General features: G+C 43.2%; 1 protein-coding gene across 1 annotated transcript; it reads left to right on the top strand.

Moving 5' to 3' along the window:
• Nucleotides 1-379: 379 nt before the first annotated feature.
• On the top strand, nt 380-8,815 carry TAGAP (T cell activation RhoGTPase activating protein; the record flags this gene model as incomplete). Its single annotated transcript, XM_080700757.1, has 9 exons — nt 380-406; nt 490-543; nt 842-908; nt 2,176-2,342; nt 3,254-3,415; nt 3,845-3,954; nt 5,606-5,801; nt 6,403-6,517; nt 7,560-8,815. The coding sequence occupies 9 exons, from the start codon at nt 380-382 to the stop codon at nt 8,813-8,815; spliced, it is 2,154 nt and encodes a 717-aa protein (XP_080556883.1).
• Between the last annotated feature and the right edge of the window lie 17,320 nt (nt 8,816-26,135).

The raw sequence follows: 26,135 nt of genomic DNA, 5'->3' as shown, positions 1-26,135 counted from the left end.
AGTACTGGGATTACAGGTGCGCTCCTCCACACGCAGCCAGATTATTTCTTGATAGGATGTAATCATGAATGATAAAGTCTGGGATGGGGAGGACATTTGACTTAAACAATTTAGAAATAAATGAGTTCAAATGTTGTTCATAACAGCAAATGGTATTTTTGTTGTTATGATATCATTTAAGAGACTGATTCTGAATGAAAAGTTTTCTATTTAATAGTTTCAAACTCTGTGCTTTGGCAAAGTGACAATGAGATTATTGACCAACTTATTCTGTTGGCCAATTATTCTGCTCCTAACTATTTTTCTTGTGATTTGTTGTAGACAGAGTCTGAGACCCGGGGCAGCGAAATCCATCCCTGGACAGTCAGCCCAAAGGCCCATGAAGCTGATAAGCAGCTTCGATGCTGTACGTAGCCCTTTTACATTTATTCATTCGTATTCCCTAGAGGCAAGATCCAAAAGACTTAATTTTACTTTTTTCTCTTTTAGCCAAAATCACTAAATGCCAATAATATGGAGACATTAATCGAATGTCAGTCAGAGGTGAGAAAGCATTTTTTTTTACTTTTTATTTGTACTGTAAGAAGAAACTTTCTGTTTTAACTGAATGGTGTTTTGGTTGCTTAATTATCAGAGTAGAAAATTACACATAAATGCAGTAAATTATACCCATCAAGAAAATCAAGACTATAATATTGATTTTAGAGCTGGAAATTTTAATGCAATCTGTCGATCTAATTTTTAAGATGGATAAAATCTCTTAGGTGTATTTTGTGGAGAACGACTGCCACTGCCTGGGTTTCTTCAGCCATCACTTTAACTGAAATACATATATTTTTAGGGAGATATCAAGGAACATCCCCTGTTGGCATCATGTGAGAGCGAGGACAACATTTGCCAGCTAATTGGTGAGTTTTGAAAACAAACTGATCTCTCTGCTAGTGCTAGCAACCACTGTTCTTGGTTTGCAAAACCACAGTGCTTTTACTCTACTAGGAATTGTTTTATGTAAGTGTTCTGCTAAAGACCGCAGAACATTAACACTTAGGGGGCAGGCATGCTTCAGCTCCCAGAGCCCAGAGCACAGGCAGAGGAAAGATCATCTCTACAGCTAAACAGCCCCGCTCTTAGTGTGGCTGATTCCTTGGCCATTTATGCTTTGAAGGTTAAAGCATGCATGCATTTGAAAAATACATGGTGCCTCTTCTGTTTTCTTCCTTTTCTAATGGAGAATCATCTAAGAGCCCAGGAAGCAATTTTGCTGATCTAAAATCCCAAAGAATCTACTGTTTGCGCTTTTTTTTTGTTTTGTTTTGCAATGCCTTTCAGTTTTCCTGAAGGAATAGGCCATTCACACTAATCTTTCTTCCACTTTCCAATATAAAATGTGCAGGAAGTACACTAGTCATTTAAAAATATATGCTTCATAATTAGGAAAGGAGGAGAGAGGAAGGAAAGAAGGAAGGAAGGAAGTCAAGAGAACTTTTGAGATGCAATACACATTGCACAGATGTCTTCTGGATTTTGGAAGGACCAGGCACTCAGAAACTAATTTCCCAGGTTGCTGAATTCCCAGGCCAGGCGTGGTTCCAGCCTTCCTGGAGCAATCTGGGCTGGCCCCCTCCCACACCAGCCACCTGGAAGCCCTGGGATGTGGCGCCCTCTAGCGGCTCCTTAGTGGCTGCAGAGGGTTGCTGGCCAGCCCTGCCGAGAGCCTTCAGAGCCTCTTAAGCAAGTCACTTCCTCTCCGTTAAGTTTCATTTTCCTCACGGAACAAAGTGGGGAATTAAAAGACTCTATCGAATCATAAATTCCCTCCGTAGTTCCTGGGGTCAGTGCGTTAAGATGGTTGTTGATGAGCCACACAATTAAGTTTTGCTAATTTTCTGCAGCAAATAGCTGCAGAAGGTAAAAACAGGAAAGGTGGAGACTCTGAGAAACCTTGGTGTTGGTGTTTAGGGGCCGGTTGCCCTGGTAGCGGTGTGACTGTTATGCAGTGGGTTTTTCTAGGTCAAGAGTCATGCCCTTTGCTTTCTCAGTTTTTCAAAAACATTTCCCCCACAGAGCATATACGGATGACAGAATATGGCCCACATACGCATTTTTGTATGCGAGTCTTTGCTTATGAACACCGTATGATGATTTCCCTCTCTCCCTGGTTTTTCTTGGCTGTAGAAGTTAAGAAGAGAAAAAAAGTACTGTCCTGGCCCTTTCTCCTGAGAAGGCTCCCCGCTTCGCCAGACTTCTCTGGGGCTCTGGAGCCAGAGTTGAAGGTGTCTCTGTTTGATCAGCCCTTGTCTATTATCTGTGGGGAGGACGGCAGCCTGCCCAGGCCCATTCAGGTAGGTGTGCTTTCCGGGTAGGCCTACCTCTGCTTTCTGTTGGATGGGGAAAAACCCTTGGGAAAAACAAGTATGATTCTCATCCTAAACTCACCAGAGGTGAGCTTTCGAATTTCCCACTATTGGAAATGATGTTCCCAAAGTCAGGAGAACGCCCACCTGTGCAGCATTCTAGAAATCAGTTCTATTTGCTGCTGCTCCAAACGAGGCTTCTTCCCTCATTACTCATGACCTCGTGAGGTTTGAAGGGTGAAAATGTGTAGCTTTTGAGGAATCTACAGGCATAGAAAGAACACAGTATATGACCAGAAACCCGGTGTTCAAGCTGGGCGTGATGGCAGACACCTCTAATTCCAGTCCTTGGAACACTGAGAAAAAGAGGGTAGCAGAGGAGGCCAAACTCAGCTACTCACTAAGTTGCTGAGGAGCAACTTAGTGAGACGCTGTTTCAAAATAAAAAATAAAAATGGCAGGGGGGAGCTTGGAGGTAGAATGCCCCCGGGTTCAATCCCCAGTACAAAATGACAACAACCAACCTACCAAATAAACCAAAACCACTACTTATACGAATGTATTTGAAAGGAACAAGGCCCAAAGTAATGTTAGGTTGTACAGAAGTAGAGCTTTCACAATTTACCTCTCTTAGAAAAATAGCAAGATAAAGGGAAATGATGGTGACAAGACTAGAAACCAGTGCTGGCCTCCAGAGTCTTGTTAAGACCATCTTAATAGAGTAAAGGGAACTGGCGTCTGTGGAGAGGGTATTTTATGACAGTTAAAGTTAGGGCCTGTTCCTGTACCTTATTTTACTTCTTTCTCCAATCTTTACAGACATTCAAGTATCAGTAACAGCAGAGAGTGTGTCTCCAAGGCCTGGGTAACATCTCCTGTTCCCGTTTCTGTTCCCACAGGACATCCTCACCATTCTCTGCCTCAAAGGTCCTTCAACTGAAGGAATCTTCAGGAAGGCGGCCAGCGAGAAGGCCCGCAAGGAGCTGAAGGAGGAGCTCAACTGTGGAGGCGCCGTGGACCTGGAAGGGCTCCCCGTGCACCTGCTCGCCGCGGTCTTCAAGGTGAGCCCCCGGGAGCTCTGACGACCCCTCCTCAGGAAACATGATGCGGCTCTTCTCCCTGCAAGCCAGTCAGCTGCCTTTTAACTGTTTATATGAGCACCTCTATTTCAGTGGTCCCAGATTTCAACAGAAAGGGGTGGATATTATTCCTCCAAAGTTTTTATTAGAAAAGGCAGTTTCTTTCCCTGTAGCCAAGTCCCTGTTCCTAAATCGAGTCCCCTCAGAATTCACCCACCTGGGGACAGTGCCTCTCACTTTACCTGTTGGGTAAAAAGTTCCAGAGACACGGGGGCGAGTCTGAGAGAGGACCAAGGGGCACCCCTGCGGTAGGGTAAGCAAGGGGACCTTGGGATTGGGAAAGCAAGGGAAAAGGAGACACCCACACCCACGTGAGGTGGTACAACGGGCGACACCCCCTGTGCTCCCCAGGACTTCCTCCGGAGCATCCCCCAGAAGCTGTTGTCCTGTGACCTCTTCAAGGAGTGGATGGGCGCCCTGGAGGAGCAGAACGAGGAGGACAGAATCGAGGCCCTGAAACAGTAAGTCCTCAGGGGCTCGCAGGAGGCCGGCCCGCCCTCCGGGCTCCTTCCTAACACTGCCGAAGTACTCCAAGAGCCACGTTCCCCCCGGAACTGTGACAGCGAGGAATCTGAGTGGAACTGCTCACCCACTCCCAGAGTAAACACCAGGAGCCGCCCTGCATTCCTCAGAGGCGTTGGGGCCAAATAAAAGAAAGCACTTCTTTTGTAATCCCACCATTTGGGAGGCTGAGACGGGAGGATCCAGGTTCACAGACAGCCTCAGCTACTTAGTGAGGCCCTTTACAACTCAGTGAGACCCTGTTTCAAAATAATGAATAAAATATAGGGCTGGGGTGTCACTTGGAAGTAGAATGCTCCTGGGTTCCATCGCCAGTACCACACAAAAAAAAAAAGAAGAAGAAGAAGAAGCCGGGCGTGGTGGCGCACGCTTGTAATCCCAGCATTCGGGAGGCTGAGACCTGGAGGATCACGGTTTGCAGACAGCCTCAGCTACTTAGTGAGGCCCTCTGCAACTCAGTGAGACTCAGTTTCAAAATAAAGAATAAAAAATAAGGCAGGGGGTATAGCTCGGAGGTCGAATGCCCCTGGGTTCCATCCCCAGACCCGCAAAAAAAAAAAATAAATAAATAAAATAAAGTGAACTTGTAATTAACTAAAATGAAAACTATATAAGAACAAATTCCAGTGAGTGACAGTAAGGGCACGTGTCGATGACAGTGTCCTTTTAGTAACTACGGAATCCTACATGCCTGACTTCAAGATGACAGTACTTTTGCTGCATCCTAGGAAAGCCTGTCTATATATAGTTATTGTCTTTGTAGGACATTTTTGAGACCTTTGTCGTATCAGTTTTATTTGTTTTATATACACTTATTGGTGCATTAGCACCTCACATCATAATGTAAGGCATAGTGGTAGTGACACACTCGCGCACAGTACTTGGTGGGCTTTTCCCCCATAGACAGATGTCTCCAATGACCTAGATAAAGAAGTAGAGACATCAGAGTGTCCTAAAACAAAATCCTAAGATGTTCGCAATAATTTTCTACTTACACATAAAATTCCTTCATAACAATAATTCTTCTGAGAAATGAAAGGATCCATATATTGGAGTCACCATTTAATTTTTTTAAAAAGTGAGAGTTTGAAAACCCAATGTAGTATTATTAGTTGACCAAATGTATGAATATGTCCTTACCGACTGATTTGTTCTCCATAAAATTTTCTCCAAATGGTATAAAAATGGATCACTTTGTTTAGTAATCAGTCTTAAAAAAGTAAAAAAAAAAAAAACCCCATAGTCCTATAGTGTTTGAAATAGAATTTCTACATAGCTAAGTGATTGCTCAACAAAATGGTTTTTAAAATGTCAAGGAAAGCTGTGCTGTCACAAATAATTTAAGGCCCATATAAATAATAAAGGCGGCGATGTAGAGTCCCAATTGTAAGGCCTCATGGCCTCTCAGCCTCACCCCATGTCAGTTGCTGCTGGAAGTTTCTGAATGACCATTTCCCAATATTACCTGTGGAAACACGCCTTCCTTGTTTTAAAGGAAGTCTGGTTTGGGCAGAAACTTTCAACAAGCTCCGCTACAGTGACCAAGGCCCTTGGCCCCTCTCACACTGCGGCCCCTTCCCTCTGCTCCAGGGTGGCAGCTCGACTGCCCCGGCCCAACCTCCTGCTGCTCAAGCACTTGGTCTACGTGATGCACTTGATTAGCAAGAACTCCGAGCTCAACAAGATGGACTCCAGCAACCTGGCCATCTGCATCGGCCCCAACATGCTCGCCCTGCAGAGCGACCAGAGCCTGTCACTGGAGGCCCAGAAAGACCTCAACAATAAGGTTCGTCCTGCGCACTCACGGCACGCTCCCAGCCCATGATCTCACCCTCTGCCTGCTGCCGCCAGGAGAGAAAGGCTTCTCAATTTCTCAAAGTGACTCTGAGTTAGGGCTAAAATCTAAGTTGCAGAATGATTTTGCCACTGTTCTACGCTCTGAGATACATGTCTTTGATGCAACCAATTAAATCTGTGTCCTCTGTCATCCTAGAAGACAGAAGACCCTCTCCCCCTTCACACACACGCCTCCTGGGTAGAAAGCCCTCCTACTTCTTCTGTGCATTCCTCTCTGTCACTCCAGCTATCAGGATTTTTAAATTTTTTTTATTGGTGCATCGTAGAAATACATCTTAATGGGGTTCAAGATGGTGGGGGCAACTATCACTTTTGGAAACTACTTTCTTATGTTAGAAATTCAGCTACTTTAAAATAAAAGCCTTCAATTTAAAAATCAGTATCAAACTAACTAACTTTAATGTACTTTACTGTTGCCAATTCCTGCGTGCTTGAGTCTCCCTAATAGTTGACCCTGTATGTCCTCGTTCTTTGCTTCCTCCGTAAAAGAGTTGTCCTGAGGCTGACAACCTGCTTATTTTTCCTCACAGGTTAACACATTGGTGGAATTCCTCATTGACAACTGCTTTGAAATCTTTGGGGAGAACATTCCAGCTCATTCTAGAATCACCTCTGATGACTCCCTGGAACACACTGACAGCTCAGGTACAGAACACGCTGCCGTTTGTCTCTAGCTCTGGGGAGAAGCAGCTGCAGCTGCCAGTCCATGCCAGTGATGTAAAGTAGTCTCCCTGGTATTTGGAGCAGAAGTTGCCTTCACAGACCACCAATCAGCCGGGGCTCAAGTCTGTAAGGAGGTCTTTAAACACGCAAGCCTGCTCTCAAACTCCCCCGTAGCACCTCCTCAGACCACAGACACTCTGCCAGCATCCATCTGGAACTTCCTGTTCTCAGTCACCAATGAGCCAGGTGTGATGGTGCACATCTGTGATCCCAGTACTTGAGTAGCTGAGACAGGAGGACTGAAGGTTCGAGGCCAGCCTCAGCAATTTAGCAAGACCCTCAGCAATTTATTGAGACCTTGTTTCAAAATAAAAATGAAAGAACTGGGGGTGTAATTCAGAGATAGAACACTCCTGAATTCAATCCCCAGTACCAAAATAAATAAATCCAAAATAACTGCTAATTTACTGAGTAACCTTTAGTTATAGAGTTGGGGTAAAAAAAAAATTCGTTTCTATACAATGAAGTATGAGCCCATGAAAATGGAAATGGACCCAGTAAGAGAACCATCCAAAGAATCATAAGGTTTAAGATCAATAAATTTTTAGGGAATACTACCTTACTCTTTTCCTCCTTCTCCTCCTCATTTTCATTTTCTTCCTCTTCTTCCTCCTCCTCCTCCTCCTCCTCCTCCTCCTCCTCCTCCTCCTCCTCCTCCTCCTCCTCCTCCTCCTTCTTCTTCTTCTTCTTCTTCTTCTTCTTCTTCTTCTTCTTCTTTCCTCTCTCTCTCTCTCTCTCTCTCTCTCTCCTCTTTCTTCCTCCATCATTCATTCCCTCTTCCTACTTCTCTTCTCAAAATAAATTTGGAAAGAAACGACACTGTGATGTGCTCATTTTCTTGACCCATCAAGCCTCACCAAATCACTTGGTGCCATAATTAGTATGAATATGGCGACCCCTGTAATCGATGTGATTTCTAAGAGAACCTGTTCAAAAAATTCAACTGTTCCTTAACTTTCCCCAGACGTGTCAACTCTGCAGAATGACTCCGCATATGACAGCTATGACCCCGACGTGGAACCCACCACTCACAACCCCAGCAGGCAGCCCCCGGTGCCCACCACCACAGCGACCGCCGGCCCAGACAAGAGGAGTCCCCAGGACGCCTGGGAGTTAGGCCCCGATGGTGTCCGCACAGTGGCCAGGCTGCCAAGCTCCCTCAGCCAGCCGGACAGGAGGTTGTCAGAGCCCGTCATGCCGCCTTCCGACGAGTGCCTGCAGAGCCGAATGGCAGCCCAAAAGCTAACCAAGAGCGACAATAACTTTGCCGTGCCCCAGGCAGGCCCTTGCCGTCAAAGTGAAGAGGGAGAAGACCCATTTCCAGAGGAGGTCTTCCCTGCAGTAGAAGGCAAGACCAAGAGACCAGCAGACCTGAAGATAAAGAACTCGACCCAGGACCTGGGGCCGCCGCGGGGCCCCGCGCTCGAAGCCTTCTCCAGTGGCTCCCTGGATGGGTCCTCTGAGAGCTCCCCTGTGGCTTCTCCTTCCTGTCCCAAAAGAAGCTTCTTCACCAGACACCAGTCATTCACCTCAAAGACTGAAAAAGCCAAGCCCAGCAGAGAAATTAAAAAGCACTCCATGTCATTCTCCTTCACCTCTCACAGAAAGGTGCTGCCCCACGCCCCCAGCTTTGGGTCTGGGAAGTCCAAAGATGTGGCCAGAGACCAAGGCAAGAAGGGCTGGAAAAAAGAAAGCCAGCTCGCAGGTCGGATCGTGCAGGAAAACAGGTCTGACGTCTACAGCCAAACAGCTGTAGGCCTCGGCTCACAGACCCAGGGCCTCTCAGCGGAGGAAGTGTTCCAGCTGGTCGACCAGAAGAGTCCCGGAAGCCCGCCATCTTATGAAGAGGCCATTCGGTGCCAGGCTTATGGACTCACAGCCTATGGCGACCAGACCGTTGGAAGTATGAGGGCGAGGATGCTGAGCTCAGACACCATTCTGCCTCCTCACCATGGAGAGGACTCAAGTCTCCGTGGTGAAGAGACACTTGCCAGCCACAGACGGTCTCCATTGACTGAGGGTTGGAGACAGGGCCAGACCATCCATGCCTCCGCGGGTACTCGAGGACAGGTGACTGTCCCGGGGAGGTCCGAGCTTCACCGGCTGAGGACTGTGTCCAAGTCTCTGCAGAAGGATAAGCTGGACTATCTCAGGCGACGATGTAGCCAGCCCATCTTTGAGGCCGACCAACTCCAATATGCTAAAGAATCGTACATTTAGGAAGGCAGGCCTCCCACCATGACTGGCTCGTGCCATCTGTGAATATGTGACTGTGTTAAGAACACCTGTAGATCCAGTCTTTACAGAGTCATGAATAAGCTTTGGTCTCTACATTGTATAGAGCCCTCCTCCCTGAGGATAGCTACACCAGGGCACATCAGATAGTGTCTTTGTGCCCACCTGGATTTGTGCAATATGTAACAAATGTGTAAAATGTATCATAGACAAGTTGTGAAGATGTCACCCAAACCCCTGGGCAAATTTATTTGTACTTTCAGTCTACTAAGATTCTTTGCTCCCCGAAGCATGCTTCTATTGGTTAGTGTTTAAAAATCATCTTTGCTTCTCTAAATATTACCTCAAGTCCCATGCCAATTTCCACATTTTCTACAAACTCCATTTAGGGAAAACTTTAAATCTCTGGTATAAGTTTACTAAGCAGGCTGGTGATAACCAATCACAGAATAAAGAAACAGATAAGAAGAATCATTTTCCATGTTTAGAGTTGCCAAAGGGCATTAGGAAAAGGCTATAGCTGAAATTAGAAAAAGATTCTTAAACATGTCCTTTTAATCATTTAGTTAAATTTGGGCATCTTAGTGGCGATGCCTTACACCACTTTAACTCGTTCAGAGCACTTTGAGTTTCCTTGCGGTGGTGTCTTGTGTAATGGTGTCTTATGCAATAGTGTGGAGGCAAATTATGTTAAGTGCATTGGGGGTCACATACAAAACTTCAGTGTAATTTCTTTCACTACAATAAATTGCCTTCCTTATTGAAAGCTAAAAAAATGTTCATTCTTCACAGACATGTAACCTTCTTGTTCTCAGTGAATGAAATCCACCAAGAAAATTACACATTGGCTTACTCAACAGGCATTAATTGAGTCTGTATTCCAGGCTAATAAGCAAGCCTGGGGGTCTTATATTTATTTTTTTTTTTATTTTAACAATTTTTTTTATTGAACATAAATAGTATACATTTACACTATATTTGGTGCCCTCTCCCCCCGCCCCCGTTTTCTCCCCCCCCCACCAATGGTTGGCCAGGTTAACCATGTCTTATTCATAATTTTACACATGTTCAGGTGAAGATGCTCCTTAATCAAGATCGGCCTTTCTCCTCTCCTATCTTTCCATTAAAACTTAGCTAGTATTTCCCCTCTAATATCTGGGGTCCTACTGGTATCCTTTGTGTTTTCTAGTTTGGGCATATTAGAGGAAACATGTGTATCTTCTCCTTCTGTGCTTGGCTGATCTCACTTAACATGATGCTTTCCAGGGCTTTCCATCTTCTTGCAAATGATAAAATTTTGTTCTTCTTTATGGCTGAATAGAATTCCATTGTGTGTATTTCCCACAGTTTTGCTATCCATTCATCTGTTGATGGTGATCTGGGTTGGATCCATATTTTGGCTATTACAAATTGTGCTGCTATGAACATAGGTATGCATATGTTGCTTTATATTTAGCAAGTACCTGTTCTCTGAGAGTTTGCAAACCCATAACAAAATGCCCACTTTAAGCCATTGTTTTCAACAATCAGTAATTCAGAAGCCAGAAAAGTTTAGTATGCAAATATGAGAAAATATAATAAATATAATAGTTCCCATTTCTAGTAAATTAGGCTTTTTTAGTACTTTTTATATAGCTTTTTTATTTTATGATCCTGTTTGCCTAATTATTAGCAATCATCATGATAAAATGTTTGTGACATATTAGAATTTTACTCAATTATTAAGATATTTATCCAATATCTTCAAGTACAGACCTCAATATTTCTTATTTTGTCCATTTTTTCATAAAACACTGTGGATTGTTTTAACTTGTTATAGAAATATTCTTCTGTTGAGCAGCCACAGGATAATGAAGACTATTCTTTACACAGATGATTTATTAATAACAGTATGCAAAGTTAGCCATGTTGTAAAAACAGATTGCTCAAGGCAGCATGCTCAGACCTAATATTAAAAATGCACTAGTAAGAAACAATAATCTGGCCAGGCGTGGTGGCGCACGCTTGTAATCCCCGCGCTTGGGAGGCTGAGACAGGAGGATCGCACAGGTTCGAAGCCAGCCTCAGCTACTTAGTGAGTGAGGCTCTCAGCAACTTAGTGAGAACCTGTTTCCAAATAAAAAATATAAAATAGGTCTGGGAGTATAGCCCGGAGATAGAAAGCCTTGGGGTTCCACCCCCAGTACCACCACCAAAAAAAAAAAAAAAAAAAAAAAAACAATAATCTAGCCAGGAATGATGCTACATGTCTGTAATACTAGTACTTGGGAAGTTGAGACAGGAGGATCATCACAGATTTGAGGCCAGCCTCAGCAACTTATCAAGGCCCACCTCAACAACTGAGCAAGACCCTGTTTCAAAATAAAAAGGGCTGAGCCGGGCATGGTGGCACACGCTTGTAATCCCCGCATTTGGGAGGTGGAGACAGGAGGATCATGCAGGTTTGAAGCCAGCCACGCTGGCTTAAAAGACCCTGTTTCCAAAATAGGTCTGGGAGTGTAGCCCAGAGGTAGAAGGGTTCTGTCCCCAGTACCACCAAAAAATAAAATAAAATAAAATAATAAAAAATAAATAAAAAGAGCTGGAGGTTTAGCTCAGGGGTAGAGCAGCCCTGGGTTCAATCTCCAGTAACACACACACACACACACACACACACACACACACATACACACACACCAATTTTATACAAGTTTCAGAAGACAGACTCTCTCCATCTGATTGCTAACCAAAGAACAATCCTTTTCCAGAGTTGAATACTAATGAATAGTAAAGTACACAATTTTAGCATCTATCACATGCCAGGCACAATGGTAAGTATATCAGTATTAAAAGTATGCATATATTTGTTAGTGGCCTTGCTCAGCGACTTCTTCATGAGAACCCGAGAATTCCCATCAGTAGATCACTAAGACTACAAGTCAAGAAGCTTCAAATGTATTCCCACTGGTCAGGTCTACCAGTGACTTGACCTCCGTGTAATCCTACTCAGGTCACAAAATCCTTTTTCAAATGTCCTAATTTTTATTTTTACTTTTTTTATTTTTTTATTTTTTGGTGGTACTGGGGTTCCTGGAAGCCCTTCTACCTCCAGGCTACACTCCCAGACCTATTTTATATTGTTGAAACAGGGTCTCTTATGCCAGCATGGCTGGCTTCGAACCTGCGCGATCCTCCTGTCTCCGCCGCCCAAGCGTGGGGATAACAAGCGTGCGCCACCACGCCCGGCTCAAATGTCCTAATTTTTAAAAAGCAGGGATGAGACCAGACTGCACTGTCAGCTGAATAGCACTCTTGGTTGACGAACAGGTATGGCCCCTGGCAGCCAAGCAGATGCCATATTGTCACTGTCTTTGAACAGTGGAGGAGAAGGTACAGGGCGCACTTCCAACATCTCAAGGTGCAGTAGCCCTACTTCCACCCACGTGGTGCACTTCTCAAACAGGCTTTCCCAACCTGACTCCCAAGTGCATCAGTTTGCTTGAGCTGCTGTCCAGAGGACCACACACTGGGGCCTTAGCCTACAGAAATGTATCGTCCTGCCGGGCGTGGTGGCGCACGCTTGTAATCCCCGCGCTTGGGAGGCAGAGACAGGAGGATCACGCAGGTTCGAAGCCAGCCGCGCCCGCTGGTTTAGGAGACCCTGTTTCCAAAATGAAAATGTAAAAAATAGGTCTGGGAGTGTAGCCCGGAGGTAGAAGGGCTTCCAGGAACCCCAGTACCACCAAAAAAAAAAAAAAAAAAAAAAAAAAGAAATGTATCGTCCTATGATTCTGGAAGCGGGGAGTCTGAGATCAAGGTGTTGGCAGGGCTGTGTCCTTCTGAGGGCTCAGGTGAGGAGGGACTCTTCCAGGCACAGGTGGCATCCTCGTGTCTTGTCACATTGTCTTCCTCTGTGTGTATCTGTCTCTAGTTTCCCTTCTCATAAAGACACCAGTCATCCTGGATTGTGGCCCACTCTAATGACCTCACTTTGCCTCATTAAAGACTATCTCTAACAGCCGGGCGTGGTGGCGCACGTTTGTAATCCCCGCGCTTGGGAGGCTGTGACAGGAGGATCACGTGGGTTCGAAGCCAGCCTCAGCTACTGAGGCTTTCAGCAACTTAGTGAGACCCTGTTTCCAAATAAAATATAAAAAAGGTCTGGGAGTATAGCCCGGAGGTAGAAAGCCTCTGGGTTCCACCCCCAGTACCACCAAAAATAAATAAATAATAAATAAATAAATAAATAAATAAATGACTATCTCTAGATGTGGTCCCATTCTGAGGTACCAGGGATTAGAACTTCAGTATGAATTTTGAGGGGCAAGGAGACATGATTCATCCCATATCGCCACATTTTGCAAAACAGCACTTAAAGATATACCAACAATTGTTACTACTTCATCATAACCAAAGGGCTAAGGCTTCTGGGGAGAGTTGGATGATATTAACATGATACCTGAGTCAAGGAACCAGGACACCAGAGTTCTGTCCTCCGTGGACATCCTAAGAGCTGTGAGATGACAAACAGAGCAATCACAAATGTGCCTGATGTCTCGATGCAAGGTGTGTGAAGAAACCAAGTTGGAAATAAAGCCAATATCAGGGCAACCCTAGATCCAGGTCAGAGCCCTGGGCCATGCTCGCTCCTTCTATAAAGAGGGCGAGGGATGGGTTGACACACGGTGTACCATGAAGATCTACAGTGACAGTCTGCCCCACCCAGCAAGCACTCCAGGTCCTTCAGCAGATGAAGCAGCCACTGGGGTTTGCAGGAAGAGGTTTTGGGGGTTGCTTGTTTGTTTCTTTGGTTTGGCACTGGAGGTTGAGCTCAGGGTCGTTTTTGCCTCTGAATTATACCCCAGTCCTTTTATTTTGAAACAGGGTCTTGCTAAGTTGCTGAGGCTGATCTCCAACCTGCAACCCTCCTGCCTCACCCTCCCAAGTACTGGGACTCCAGGCCGACCCAACTGCAGGACTAATAAGCCAAATAATAGGTCCATCTACAGGGCTTTCCATGGCCAGAGATGAGACAGCCCATAGAGCTGCTACAAACACTGTTAGCCTGATGCACAATTCAAGTAACAGATAGATGGATGTCCTTGATTGCGGTCACCAGGGGAGAACCACCAGCACTTGCCTGTTCTAAAGTGCCAGGCATAGAGAACCCAGTCAGATGGAATCCTGCAAAGTTCAGGTTTCAGTTTTTTTAATTAAATTATATGATCATAACTCTTCATCTACAAAGGGAGAGTCACTGAGTCAAAGTGTACCATTTCATTAGAAATGAAAGTAAATCACATTTGTGTGTGTGTGTGTGTGTGTGTGTGTGTGTGTGTGTGTGTGTATGGTCCTAGGGATGGAACCCAGGGTCCTCTACCTCCAGGCCACACCCCCAACCTATTTTATATTTTATTTTGAAACAGGGTCTCACTAAGTTGTTGAGAACCTCACTAAATAGCTGAGGTGGCTTCAAACCTGTGTGATCCTCCTGTCTCATCCTCCCAAGTACCGGGATTGCAAGCATGAGCCATCATGCCCAAATTAAATCACATTTATTTTTATCATTATTATTAGTGGTGGTGGTGGTGGTGGTGGTGGTGGTACTGAGGATTGAACGCAGAGGCCATCTACCTCCAAACTAAATCCCCAGCCCTATTTTTATGCTTTATTTTGAAACGGGGTCTCACTAAGTTGCAGAGAGCCTCACTAAGTTGTTGAGCTGACCATGAGCCTGCAATCCTCTTGTCTCAGCCTCCCCAGTCCTGGGATTACAAGTGTGCACCACCACGCCCGGCTGCAAATCACATTTTAACACTATTTGAAATGGGACTGAGAGCCTGCATTTTGCCCACTCCAGAAAACAAGTTAAATACGGGGAAACCAACGGGATGAAGCGCTTGCTCCTCGCCCACCGTTCCAGCTTACAAAGAGGGGCATGCTGTGGCGAGACAAGCAAAACTGCAGTGTGCAAAATCTTGCTAGAAAAAGGAAGCACAGGATGTTAACATCGCTGTGGGATAAGAAAAGCAGGTTTTGACATGAAAATTGCACGTGACCTGGATTCACAGGCCGAAGTGTGAGTGCCCCAAGTCTGCTCCCACCACAAGGCACTGACCCTGTCTCCGCAGCAGTGGCTCCATCCACGAAATGAGGTCATAATAACCTGCTTCTGCTGTGGAATGAATGTAGCAGATAACCGGGACAGAAGAGATATTCACAAGAGAAGAGATGTGAGAGCTCTGTCTAAAAGAAAAGCCCGGCGTGGGGGTGCGCTCTTGTAATCCCAGGACTTGGGAGGCTGAGGAGGAGGATCACACAGGTTTGAAACTGAGACAAGAGGATCACACAGGCTCAAAACCAGCGTCAGCTACTCAGCGAGGTCCTCCACAACTTAGTGAGACCCTGTTTCAAAATAAAAAATAAAAAAATAGGGCTGGGAATGTAGCTCAGAGGTAGAATGCCCCTGAGTTCAATCCCCAGTGCTGCAAAAATAAATAAGTAAATAGATAAATATGAATTAAATGTGGGAAATGAGAATCAAAGTTTTAGGTGAAATGAAAAAAAAGTAGAATTACAACCAGCATACCATTTCTCCTATCAGATAAGCAAAAATCTAAGAGTCTAATATGCTGTGCCAATAACATAGAAAACAAAGATTTCATTCATTTCTGCTGGAGGAAGAAATGAGTGTGTGGGGGAGTAAGCACGGTGTGTGTGCAGATAACAGGGGACACCCCCATCCTGGGAGTATAGCAGGGCGTCAGGGTACAGGCTCCAGAGACAGGCTGTCTTCGTTCAGATCTTTTCTTATTATTATTACTTATTGGGGCATTGTAGTCACACATCTTTACAAGGTGCAGGATGGCGGAGGCGCACGGGCACACATCACTCATTAGCCCTTCCCCACTTCCCACCCCGTTCCCTCCCTCCTCTGTTGAGCTTAGTGACTGACTTTGATATGTCTGTGAATGTACAGCCCTGCATTCAAATCTTAAATCTCCCTCCTGCCCCGGACAAATCACTGTTCCTTCTGTGCCTTCCCCACCATCAGGCTGAGCTCAGACTGAAGTAGATGGTAGTAAAATGCTCCGCGGTACCTGAAGCCCGTCAGGTGTTCAGTGGACGCCAGTTCCCTGTGTTGACATACAATTTAGACGATTTCCCATAATCTTCTTTGTTACTTGTTTATATTAACTCAAGTACCACATACGGATTCAGCTGCAGATTAACAAAAAAACTTTAAATTTCTCAAACTATGTGATTTTTTGCTATTTGAACACAAGTATTTTAGAAATGTAACCCACACGACTCAAACCTTTAATACACACATAAGAAAGTGTAAAAGATGAAAATATTTAACTATTTATTTATTTATTTATTTATTTATTTATTTATGGTGGTACTGGGGATGGAATCCAGGGGCCTTCTACCTCCGGGCTACACTCCCAGACCTATTTTTATACTTTATTTGGAAACAGGGTCTCTTAAGCCAGCTGAGGCTGGCTTTGAACCTGCAGGATCCTCCTGTCTCAGACTCCCAAGCGCAGGGATTACAAGCGTGTGCCACCATGCCCGGCTTATCTAACTCTATTTAGAAGCAAAGGCTGGCACATACAAATGCGTAGAAACTCTTTCCTTAAATTATTTTTTCGTGGGGGGGGGTGGTTGGTACTGGGGTTCCTGGAAGCCCTTCTACCTCCGAGCTACACTCCCAGACCTATTTTATACTTTTTTTTTTAAATTTGGAAACAGGGTCTCTTAAGCCAGCAAGGCTGGCTTCGAACCTGCACGATCCTCCTGTCTCTGCCTCCCAAGCGCGGGGATTACAAGCGTGCGCCACCACGCCCGGCCCTCCTTAAATTATTTTTTTTCAGTGGAATCTTAACACTAATATCAAATTCAATGTTACAACAATTTACTATGTAAGTAAGTTCAAATGATAAAATACTCTCCTGGAGAAAAATATCAAATGTAATAAGGCTAGTTTTGAAGCCCAAGGGGGAAATATGTACAGTAAATGGGAAATTAAAATGTTAAAAAAAAAAATAAGCAGAATGTGTGGCGTATGCCTGTAATCCCAGTACTTGCGAGGCTGAGACTGGAGGCTTGAAGGTCAGAGGACAGCCTCAGGGGATAGTGAAACTCATTAACCTAGCAAGACCTGGTTTCAGAATAAAACTAAAAATGGGACTGGGTATGCAGCTTGGAGGTAGAATCCCTCTGGATTCAATTTCCAGCAAAACACACACACACACACACACACACACACACACACACACACACGCTGAAATGTTGACCAGTGTGCATACTAATTCTAAAAAGCAGTAACTCCATCCATTCTATGCATGTTCTAATGCTCCCTTAGTTCTTTACATAATTTTAGATTAGTCTTATAATAGCTTCCCATGAAGACTGCTGTTATCAGTCACAGAAATTGATTGGAAGTTATGTATCCCGAGTTCTTTGCTCGGATCCCTTAATATATACCATTTCATTTTTCTATCTCAATATGCGTCTCCCCTAGTATTTGTATATAATTCAAGTTGACTCTGTCTACAATTAGGGAAGTGAAAAGAAAGCCAGGACGCTCTTGCAAATATTAAAATTGTTCATGGTTAAATGCAAGACATGTCTTAATCATTCTGGGGAAGTGTTTTGACATCAGTGTTTGGGACAAGAAAGAAATGAATTCTCAGGACATGTATTTCCCTTCTTGCTTCTTCTCCATCCTACATTCAGTGCACAGCAGCAATATATAATATATAACTGGAAAAAAACTGGTCTGGGCTGAGAGAAAGAGTCTGATCCTGTCGTACACATCCATTCAAATGCACAATTTGATGGATTTTACATGACACGTGTATGGACAAAATCACCACCACAGCCAAAACATGGTGTTGCTAATACCTGGCATTATCAGATTTGTTTGGTTTGGCTGAATACATTTTTCTAGTTATCCATCCTAATGTGTCTGTAGTAGCTTCTCATTGTAGTTTAGCTCACATTTTCTACCGACTAGTGTTGAGCAGTTTTTCATGTGTTTACTGGCATTTGTGAAATGTCCAATTTTATGCTCGTTTTCTCTAAAATTGTCTCTCTTATATGTAATGAGTTTTAGCAGTACTTTGTAAATTCTGGATACAGAGCCTTTTGTTTGCAAATATTTTTCCCAATCTGAGGCTTCTCTATTGATTTTCAACTGTGTTTTTTGAAGAGCAAATGATTTAATTTGCTGAAGTCCATTCTACTATTTCTTCAATTTTTGTTTTTTGTGTTTTATTTAATAAATCCTTTCTTAAATTTGTGCTAAAAAGATTTTTCTCTTCTGCTTTCTGCTGGAAGTTTTGTAATTGAAAAATTCATACTTAGGCTTATATATGACCCATTATAAGTTAGCATCTGTGTATAACGCGAGGTAAGAGTCTATGGAGATTTTTTTTCTTCCATATGGAAAGATAACTTCTTCAAAAGGCTGCCCCAAAGATTGCCTTAGTGTCTTTGTAAAAAATTAGTTGAACACTTAAGGTGTATATTTGTGGACTTTGTTCTGTTTCATTTATCTATATAACTATTCTTCTGCTTATATCTCACTGCTTTGCTTTGATTACTGGAAGTTTATAAGAAGTCTTTAAATTGGGTCATTTAAGTTCAACAACTATGATTTTCAGTGTAGAGTGAATATCTGTTACTAAATTTATTTCCAGTTAGTTGTTGTTGTTGTTGTTGTTGTTGTTGGTGGTGGTGGTGGTGTGTGTGTGTGTGTGTGTGTGTGTGTGTGTGTTACTGGGAGTTGAACAAAGGGGTATTGTACCTTTGGGTTATACACCCCAACCCTATTTTTTTTTAATTTATTTTGACATAGGTTCTCACTAAGTTGCTGAAGTATTTGGTTTTCTCACCTAGTATAAGTAGGTTTTTTCATTTTATTTTCTAGTTTTTGCTCCTAGAATATAGAAATATAATTGATTTTGTATTTTATCCTTATAAACTTTTTCATGTTCACTTATTACTTCTAGTTGTCTTAGATATTCTCAGGATTTTCTATATAAATAATCACAATCTGCAAGAAAGGAGAATTTTGCTTCCTCCTTTTTGATCTTTACCATTTAATTTCTTTTTCTTCCTTTATTGCAATGGCTGGGACCTCCAACTCAACGTTCATTGGAAGTGGGGAAAATGAGTACATTTTCCTTTTTCTGGTTTTAGTAGAATATTATTTCATATTTTACCATTCAGTGTGATGCTAGCTGCAGGTTTTTCATAATGTTCTTTATGAGTTTGAATTAGTACCCTTTTTATATTCTTAGTTTGATAGCAATTTTTTTCTAGGAATGGATGTTGAATTTTGTTGTAGTTTATCTCTGCATATGAACACAAATCATACAAGTTTTTCTACTTTATTTTGTTAATATGGCAAGTTATATTGGTTTGTTAATGTTAAGCCAACCTTGAATTCCTAAGATAAACTCTAATTTATTATGATGTATTATCTCTCACAAAATGCTTTAACGTTTTCTCCAACATATTGTTGAATTTGATCTGCTATTATTTTGTTAAGGATTTTGACCTCTATGTTCATGAGAGTCATTAGTCTATAATTTCTTTCTTTTTATTTTTGTAAAGTCTCTGTTTACAACAGGACATATTTTCCTTATCCTTCAGATTTTGAGTAGTTGGTTGTACCCTGAACATTATGAGTGTTATATAATCAAGATTCTAAATTCTGTTGTACTCGTCACAAAATTTTTGACATTTTGTTTTAAAGGCAATTGACTTGTTAAGCTCAAATTGCAAATTGTCTTTCCTGTGCTGGGTGGCCAAGCGAATGTCATTTTAGTATCATAAACCTTAACTGCAAGTTATTCTAAATCTGCTTTATGTACATATGTCTCATGAAACAACTACAAATATGGGCAGAGTTCAAACACAGAATTTAGGTCAGCCCTTCTTTGGCCATGTCCCCTTTGGGAATCTCCCCTAGCCCTTAGAATCATAGTTGCCCCAGGCTCCGCCCCCTGATCCTGCATACCAGAAGGATGGCAGGCTTTCTATTGGAGTTTTAGCCACCTGCACATTCTTTGTGATAGTTGCCTGTCCTTTGGCCAAAGCTAAAAAAAAACAGGAAGCTTTACAATCTCCTCCAAGATTCAACTCCCCTCTGCCTGCTTTTATTCACTTCCCAAGTCCCTTAGGTAGTTGGTTTTTACAGGTTTTTCAGAGCATGTAGTTCTGTCTGTGGGAGGACTGGTCTATTGGGAGCCTTCTAACCACACAACTGAATGTGGTCTCCTTCACCAATCTATCTGCAATACCTAGTTAAGAGTCCTCAGCCAAGAATGGTATGTCTGCTCCCTGATAGGCTTATTTAAAAGAATAAAATATGATTACTTATGGGGCAAGTATTTGGGTATGGTAAATGTACTATCAAGTACAAAAAGATATTTAGACATATGTAGAAACCTGCCAGTTCCCAAACATATAAATATGTCCCAATCGCCGGGCGTGGTGGCGCACGCTTGTAATCCCCACGCTTGGGAGGCGGAGACAGGAGGATCGCTCTGGTTCAAAGCCAGCCTCGCTGGTTTAAGAGACCCTGATTCCAAATAAAATATACAAATAGGTCTGGAAGTGTAGCCCAGAGGTAGAAGGGTTTCCAGGAACCCCAGTACCACCAAAAATAAAAAATAAAAATAAATAAATAAATATGTCCCAAACAAATATTAAGACAAATACATCAAAGTCTTAGGGAACTGAACTGGTCACACATCAAGTATAGGGGAGGCTCTTCACTGTTAGAAGCCAGAGTGACCATCTGATCACTTCACTGATGGCCCAAATTAGTTTTATCCATGGATTTGTAGAAAAAAAATTCTATGTGATTAGAAATGAAAAAATAAAGCCTGCCTCTAGATTTGAGGCCAATTTGTAGATGGTTTGACACTTGAATTGCATAGATATAGTTCCTGAGAATAATTTTACAAGTCAGGTGTCGTGGCACACACCTGTAATCCAGTACTTAGGAGCTGAGACAGGAAGATAATGAGTTCAAGGCCAGCTTCAGCAACTGAGGCCCTCAGCAACTTAGCAAGATCCTATTTCAAACTAAAAAAAATAAAATAGGGCTAGTGGTATAGCTCAGAGGTAAAACACCCTGGGTTTAATCCCCAGTACTCCCCCCACACACAGATAATTTTATATAACAAGACTTAACTGTCTAAATCATTTAAAGGACTGAAAATATTCATAGACCTCAGGGTACATTGAGATACATATAATCTAAATTCATTCTTTTCAGGATTTTAATTTGAAATATTGCTCAATGGCTCTTTTAAAGGTAGAAATTACTTGTCTGCTCAACAAATGTTATAGAAGACCCAAGTTACAGCAAGATAGTCTGTAAAACTGGGCCTCTAACCCCAGAAAAGATCCCCTCTCAAACTGCTAAACTAGTGCTGCTAAATCTAGCAGTTGTTTCCCAAAAGTTTCACAGGCGTTCCTTTGCATGTGCAAAATTCCTCCTATTTGTCAGTTTTCAAACAGGTTCTTTGAGACAAGTTTTAAGACGAATTTGTGGACACTGGTGTCTGTCTGGCCCCACAGAAAAGATAGTAATTTTTCAAAATTTCTAGCCATCCCTAGGGATGAAAGAGTCAGAAAAACAAGCAAAATGTAAGCTATAATCTACTAGTCCAAGCCCACATCAGCCAGGGCTCGGGCTTGTAACCTATCTTCTCACTTATTACCCTTGCCTTGGTTGTCTTCCCCAGCTAGCTGTGCAGTGGAATGACGTCTGGAAGCCTCGCCTAAATACCACTTTCATCAGGCTTCCCCAAGTTTCCAAGTCCCACCCTGTGTGTGCCTGGCTCTCCAGGCCTTCCACCACAGGCCCTCTCTTTGCCGTTGGAGTCCTGGTCACCACCCTCATTCTTCCCCTGATGCCCTTGGGAGCTTGCACAGAAGCTTGGGGGCCAGCCCTCCCTCACCACACCTGCCCCCCTCTGCAGCCCTGCTCCAGGTGCCCTGTGTGGCAGCTGTCGCCCACTGCAGCTCCCACGTGAGTGCACAACCAGGCCGGGCATGTCTACACAGCCCGCGCTCCCCACCACCTTCTCTACACGTGGATTCTTCGCCTCCAGTATCCCCTAAGAGACTCATTGACCCCCTCCCTTCCTTCCTCTTTTGTACCCCACATTTCAATATCCTTATTGTTTTCCTGTTTTTTAGGATTCTATTGAATCCTTCTTTTCTGCCACATTCTAGATTCTGCCAGAGGATTCTAGGCTATCCTCCGAAGACAGTTTATGTCTCTTACTTTTCTTGTACTTTAACCATTTACTTAGTTACTTCTTTGTGCCAGCTGCTATAACTAGAAGGGGAGGTTTTTATTTTTTAGCTTGCTGATAGATTAATTTAATTCTCACAACTTCTTGAGGTAAATACTATTATCCATGTTGCAGTTGATTAAGTAACCTGCCCCAGGTCACAGAGCAAAGGGGAGATTGAGATGGTATTTAAACCTAGGGGTACCCTCTTCTGAAAACATGCCCTTTTATTCCACACCAGAGTGGGGGCAGGGGAATAGTCTAGGCTGGATTCTTATTTCATGTTCTCTCTGAAATAAATCTGTTCTATGTTACATGCCTGAAATATTTGGAAAACTATTGGAACAGTTTCATCAAAATGAGTGAAGCTTATGTTTGATCAGAGATAAAGGCAAAGACACTCCTGGCTTCAAACTAAAATCTCATATATTCCAAAGAAATTTTATTCCCCATGACCATGTTTTCTGTGTTTTTCAACCAACACCAAAGCATGTGAGGTTAGTGGGAGGGCTGCACCACAGAATGAAATCATGGGATCACAAGACAGCACAACCGGCCAAATGCATGTTTTTTAAAAGTGTATTCAGGCCTCAGATCCTGTGACAAAAACAACCATCTTCTTTAAGAATAGAGTTAGGGGCTTTTTCTATCTTCTTACAAGAAATTTCCACCCACTGGCTCTAAATTTTACTTTGTATTCAAAAGCACAGCATGTCTTTTATATTTCCTAGGAAAATGCAAGTGATTTGCTCACACTGAATCATGGTTTTACTCTGACTGTGTGAACAGGGCTCATCCTCAAACTCTTGCTAGAGAGAGTCTCTGAAACCCTTTAGATCAAAAGGAAACGAACAGTAAACGTCTTCTCTGATTCTGGGTTCTTCAGGAGGAAATGGAAAACTAGACAGTCTACAATTCTAAGTATTAGCACCAGATTCAAATAACAACTTGGCAGAAGAGGAAATCTGAACGCTAGGCTCCTTGAGGTCAGCACGAGGCCTTGAGGCCCTGATGTTTATATAATTTTGAAATCTTTCTATAAGAAAAAGAAAGCAGCCGGGCGTGGTGGCGCACACTAGTAATCCCCGCGCTTGGGAGGCGGAGACAGGATGATTGCGCAGGTTCGAAGCCAGCGGAGCTGGCTTAAAAGACCCTGTTTCCAAATAAAAAAATATATATATAATAGGTCTGGGACTGTAGCCCGGAGGTAGAAGGGTTTCCAGAAACCCCAGAAAGAAAGAAAGAAGGGAAGAAAGAAAGAAAGAAAGAAAGAAAGAAAGAAAGAAAGAAAGGAAGAGAAAATAAGTTTATAACTACAAATAGAATCATAAAGACAAGTATTCATCTAGAATGAGAAACAGAATCACAAATTATAAATTTAATAAGACTGACAAACAAGCAGATGCCTATTGCATATTTTTAGCTGCCTGACTTCTTTCTCTCCTGCTCCTTTTTCTACATTTTTAAGCTTTATACTCTTTTAAATCACTTATTTCTAAAAATAAAGACATTAAAATACTTTCTATAAAGAGAAATCAAACTTATTTTTCTTTTGGCTTGATTAAAATTGGGAGTTCCTTTCAACAGTAAAACTTTAGAATGATTTATTTCGGTTTCTTGGCTCACTATTAGTAATGGCATGTAAGTTTTTGAGGATGCCTAATTTGGAGAAATCTCTATCGTGTTTTGCATGAAAGAACTTTACAATCTAGGGAAAAGCAGGACATGGTGGCTTGTAATCCCAGCATTCAGGAGGCTGAGACCAGAGGATCGCGGTTCGCAGTCAGCCTCAGCTACTGAGTGAGGAGCTTCGCAACTTAGTGAGACCCTGTTTCAAAATAAAGAATAAAAAATAGGGCTGGGGATGTAGCTTGGAGGTCAAATGCCTCTGGGTTCCATCCCCAGGCCTGCAAAAACAAAACAACAACAACAAAAATAACTAAACAACTAGGGGGGACTAGTTCTTCTGGCTACTACCTTCTGGCTCCATCAATTTCAAACCTTGTCCCCCCACTCTACACACCGTGGCCAATGCTACACTGTGAGAAAAGTGTGCTTATCACAGTGTATGTTGCAGGCCAGCTAGGCAGGCAGTGGCCAGCAGGAATCTCTGCAGCAACTCCTCCCACCTCAGGGCAGCTATTAAGAATCTGCCTGTTCTAGTGACTGGGAAGCACATAAATCCTACTGTGGTGGTCTGAATGTTTGTGTTGCTTCAGAATTGACACCATCATCCTACCCCCCAAGTTGATGTCAGAGGTGGGCCTTTGAGAGGGGATTAGATGATAAGGGCGAGCCCTCTAAGTGAGATGCAAGAATGTGAGAATGCCCTTTCACCCCTTCTACCACACGAGGACACATGGGGAAGGCACCTTCTATCAACTAGAAAAGGGGGACTCCCCCAACGATGCTGAATCTGCAGATCTTGGACTTTCCAACCTCCTGAGCTGTAAGAAATAACTCTCTGTTGTTTACAAGCCCGCCCAGCTAATGGCATTTTGTCATAGAATTGAAAGGGACTAAGACACTCAACAAACCCAAGCTGGACATATGGATAAATCAGTTTTGCCCTAACCTAGTCCCCATATCCCCGCGGTCACTCACTTCAGAGCCATCCAACAACAGAGCCAGTCAGCATGGGATGGGACAGCAGCCTTGATGGATGGTGCTTAAAATACCTTTTACAAATTTCACAAAACTGCCCACCCATGTGAACCCATGCCATGTGCATAAGAGAGAGGCCCTGCAGGGCTCCTGGTTTGTAATGACTTTACTAACAAGGAAAAGAATGTGCCTGAGCTCTTAAAGTAGTTAATCTTCCCACCCACACCATAACCACTGACACAGATTGCAAAATACACGATGGGGAAGGAGGACACTGGCACCAGGCAGGAGCAGGTGCTTCTGCGTGAATCCACAAATATTCACACACAACAGTGCTGAGAAGGATGCTCTGGCCACTCACATCAGGAAACAGGTTCCAGGTTGCCGAGCAGCCCAGGCTGAAGCCCCAGGCTTTCCACTCCCTGGGGCTTCTTTCCTGGCTCTAATAAAAGCAACACACTCATATTTAAGTATAAAGAAGTTGAAGTAGTAAAACAAATTATTTATAGTCACATTATCTAGATCCAGCCATGGCAAGAATTTGGTATATTTTCATATTTTATGGACATAGAAGTAGGAAGTATTAAGCTAAATCAACCCTATTTCTCTGATTATTAAAGATACATGTATTGTTTCTCATCAAAAAAAATATAATTATTGAAGCTATAATGAAACTAAAAACCATGTGTATTTATTTGCTAGCGCCACAACGGCAAAGGACCGCTGACTGAGTGGCTTTAACGATAGAAATATATTGTTCTGGAGGCCAGAACTCCAAGATCAAGGTGTTGGCGGGGCCCGAGGACTGCGAGGGGAGGTTCCGTTCCCTGCTTCTCCCCAGCTTCTGGGGGTTTGCTGGAAATTTTTGGCACTCGTTGGTGTGTGGGAGCATGGCCCTGATCTCTCTCTGCCTTCATCGTCACATGTGTTTCCCAGTGTGCAGATCTGTGCCCAAATTCTCCCCCTTATAAGACACCACTCGTATTGGATTAGAAACCCTCGCCACTCCAGTGGGGTCCCATTCTAGCAAATACGTTCCTCTGAAATATCCTATTTCCAAACAAGAGCCCATTCTGAAATACAAGGAGTTAAGGTGTTGACCATATGAATTAAACAGGGAGCACAATTCAACATAAAATTCAGATCAACACATAATCTAAATTCTACAAACCAGAGAATACTAACAGAGGTTTATTATTAGGTGGTTTTGAAAATATGGTTCCATGTTCTTCTGACAATATTCCCATTGAGGATGGGCACTAAGTCCCCTCTCTCTGAGTCTGGGCAAGCTGGCAGCTGCTCTGCCCAGTGATCCTAACACTCAAGCCATCATGGTTGAGGCAGTAGACAGGGAATGCATGAGTTACAGATGTTTCCAGCCCCCTGGTATCAAGTCA

Source organism: Muscardinus avellanarius (genome assembly GCF_963383645.1).
Source record: "Muscardinus avellanarius genome assembly, chromosome: 8".
Taxonomy (NCBI): domain Eukaryota; kingdom Metazoa; phylum Chordata; class Mammalia; order Rodentia; family Gliridae; genus Muscardinus; species Muscardinus avellanarius.
The sequence above is the reverse complement of the archived record's forward strand: the minus strand, read 5'-3'. Positions and strand labels throughout refer to the sequence as shown.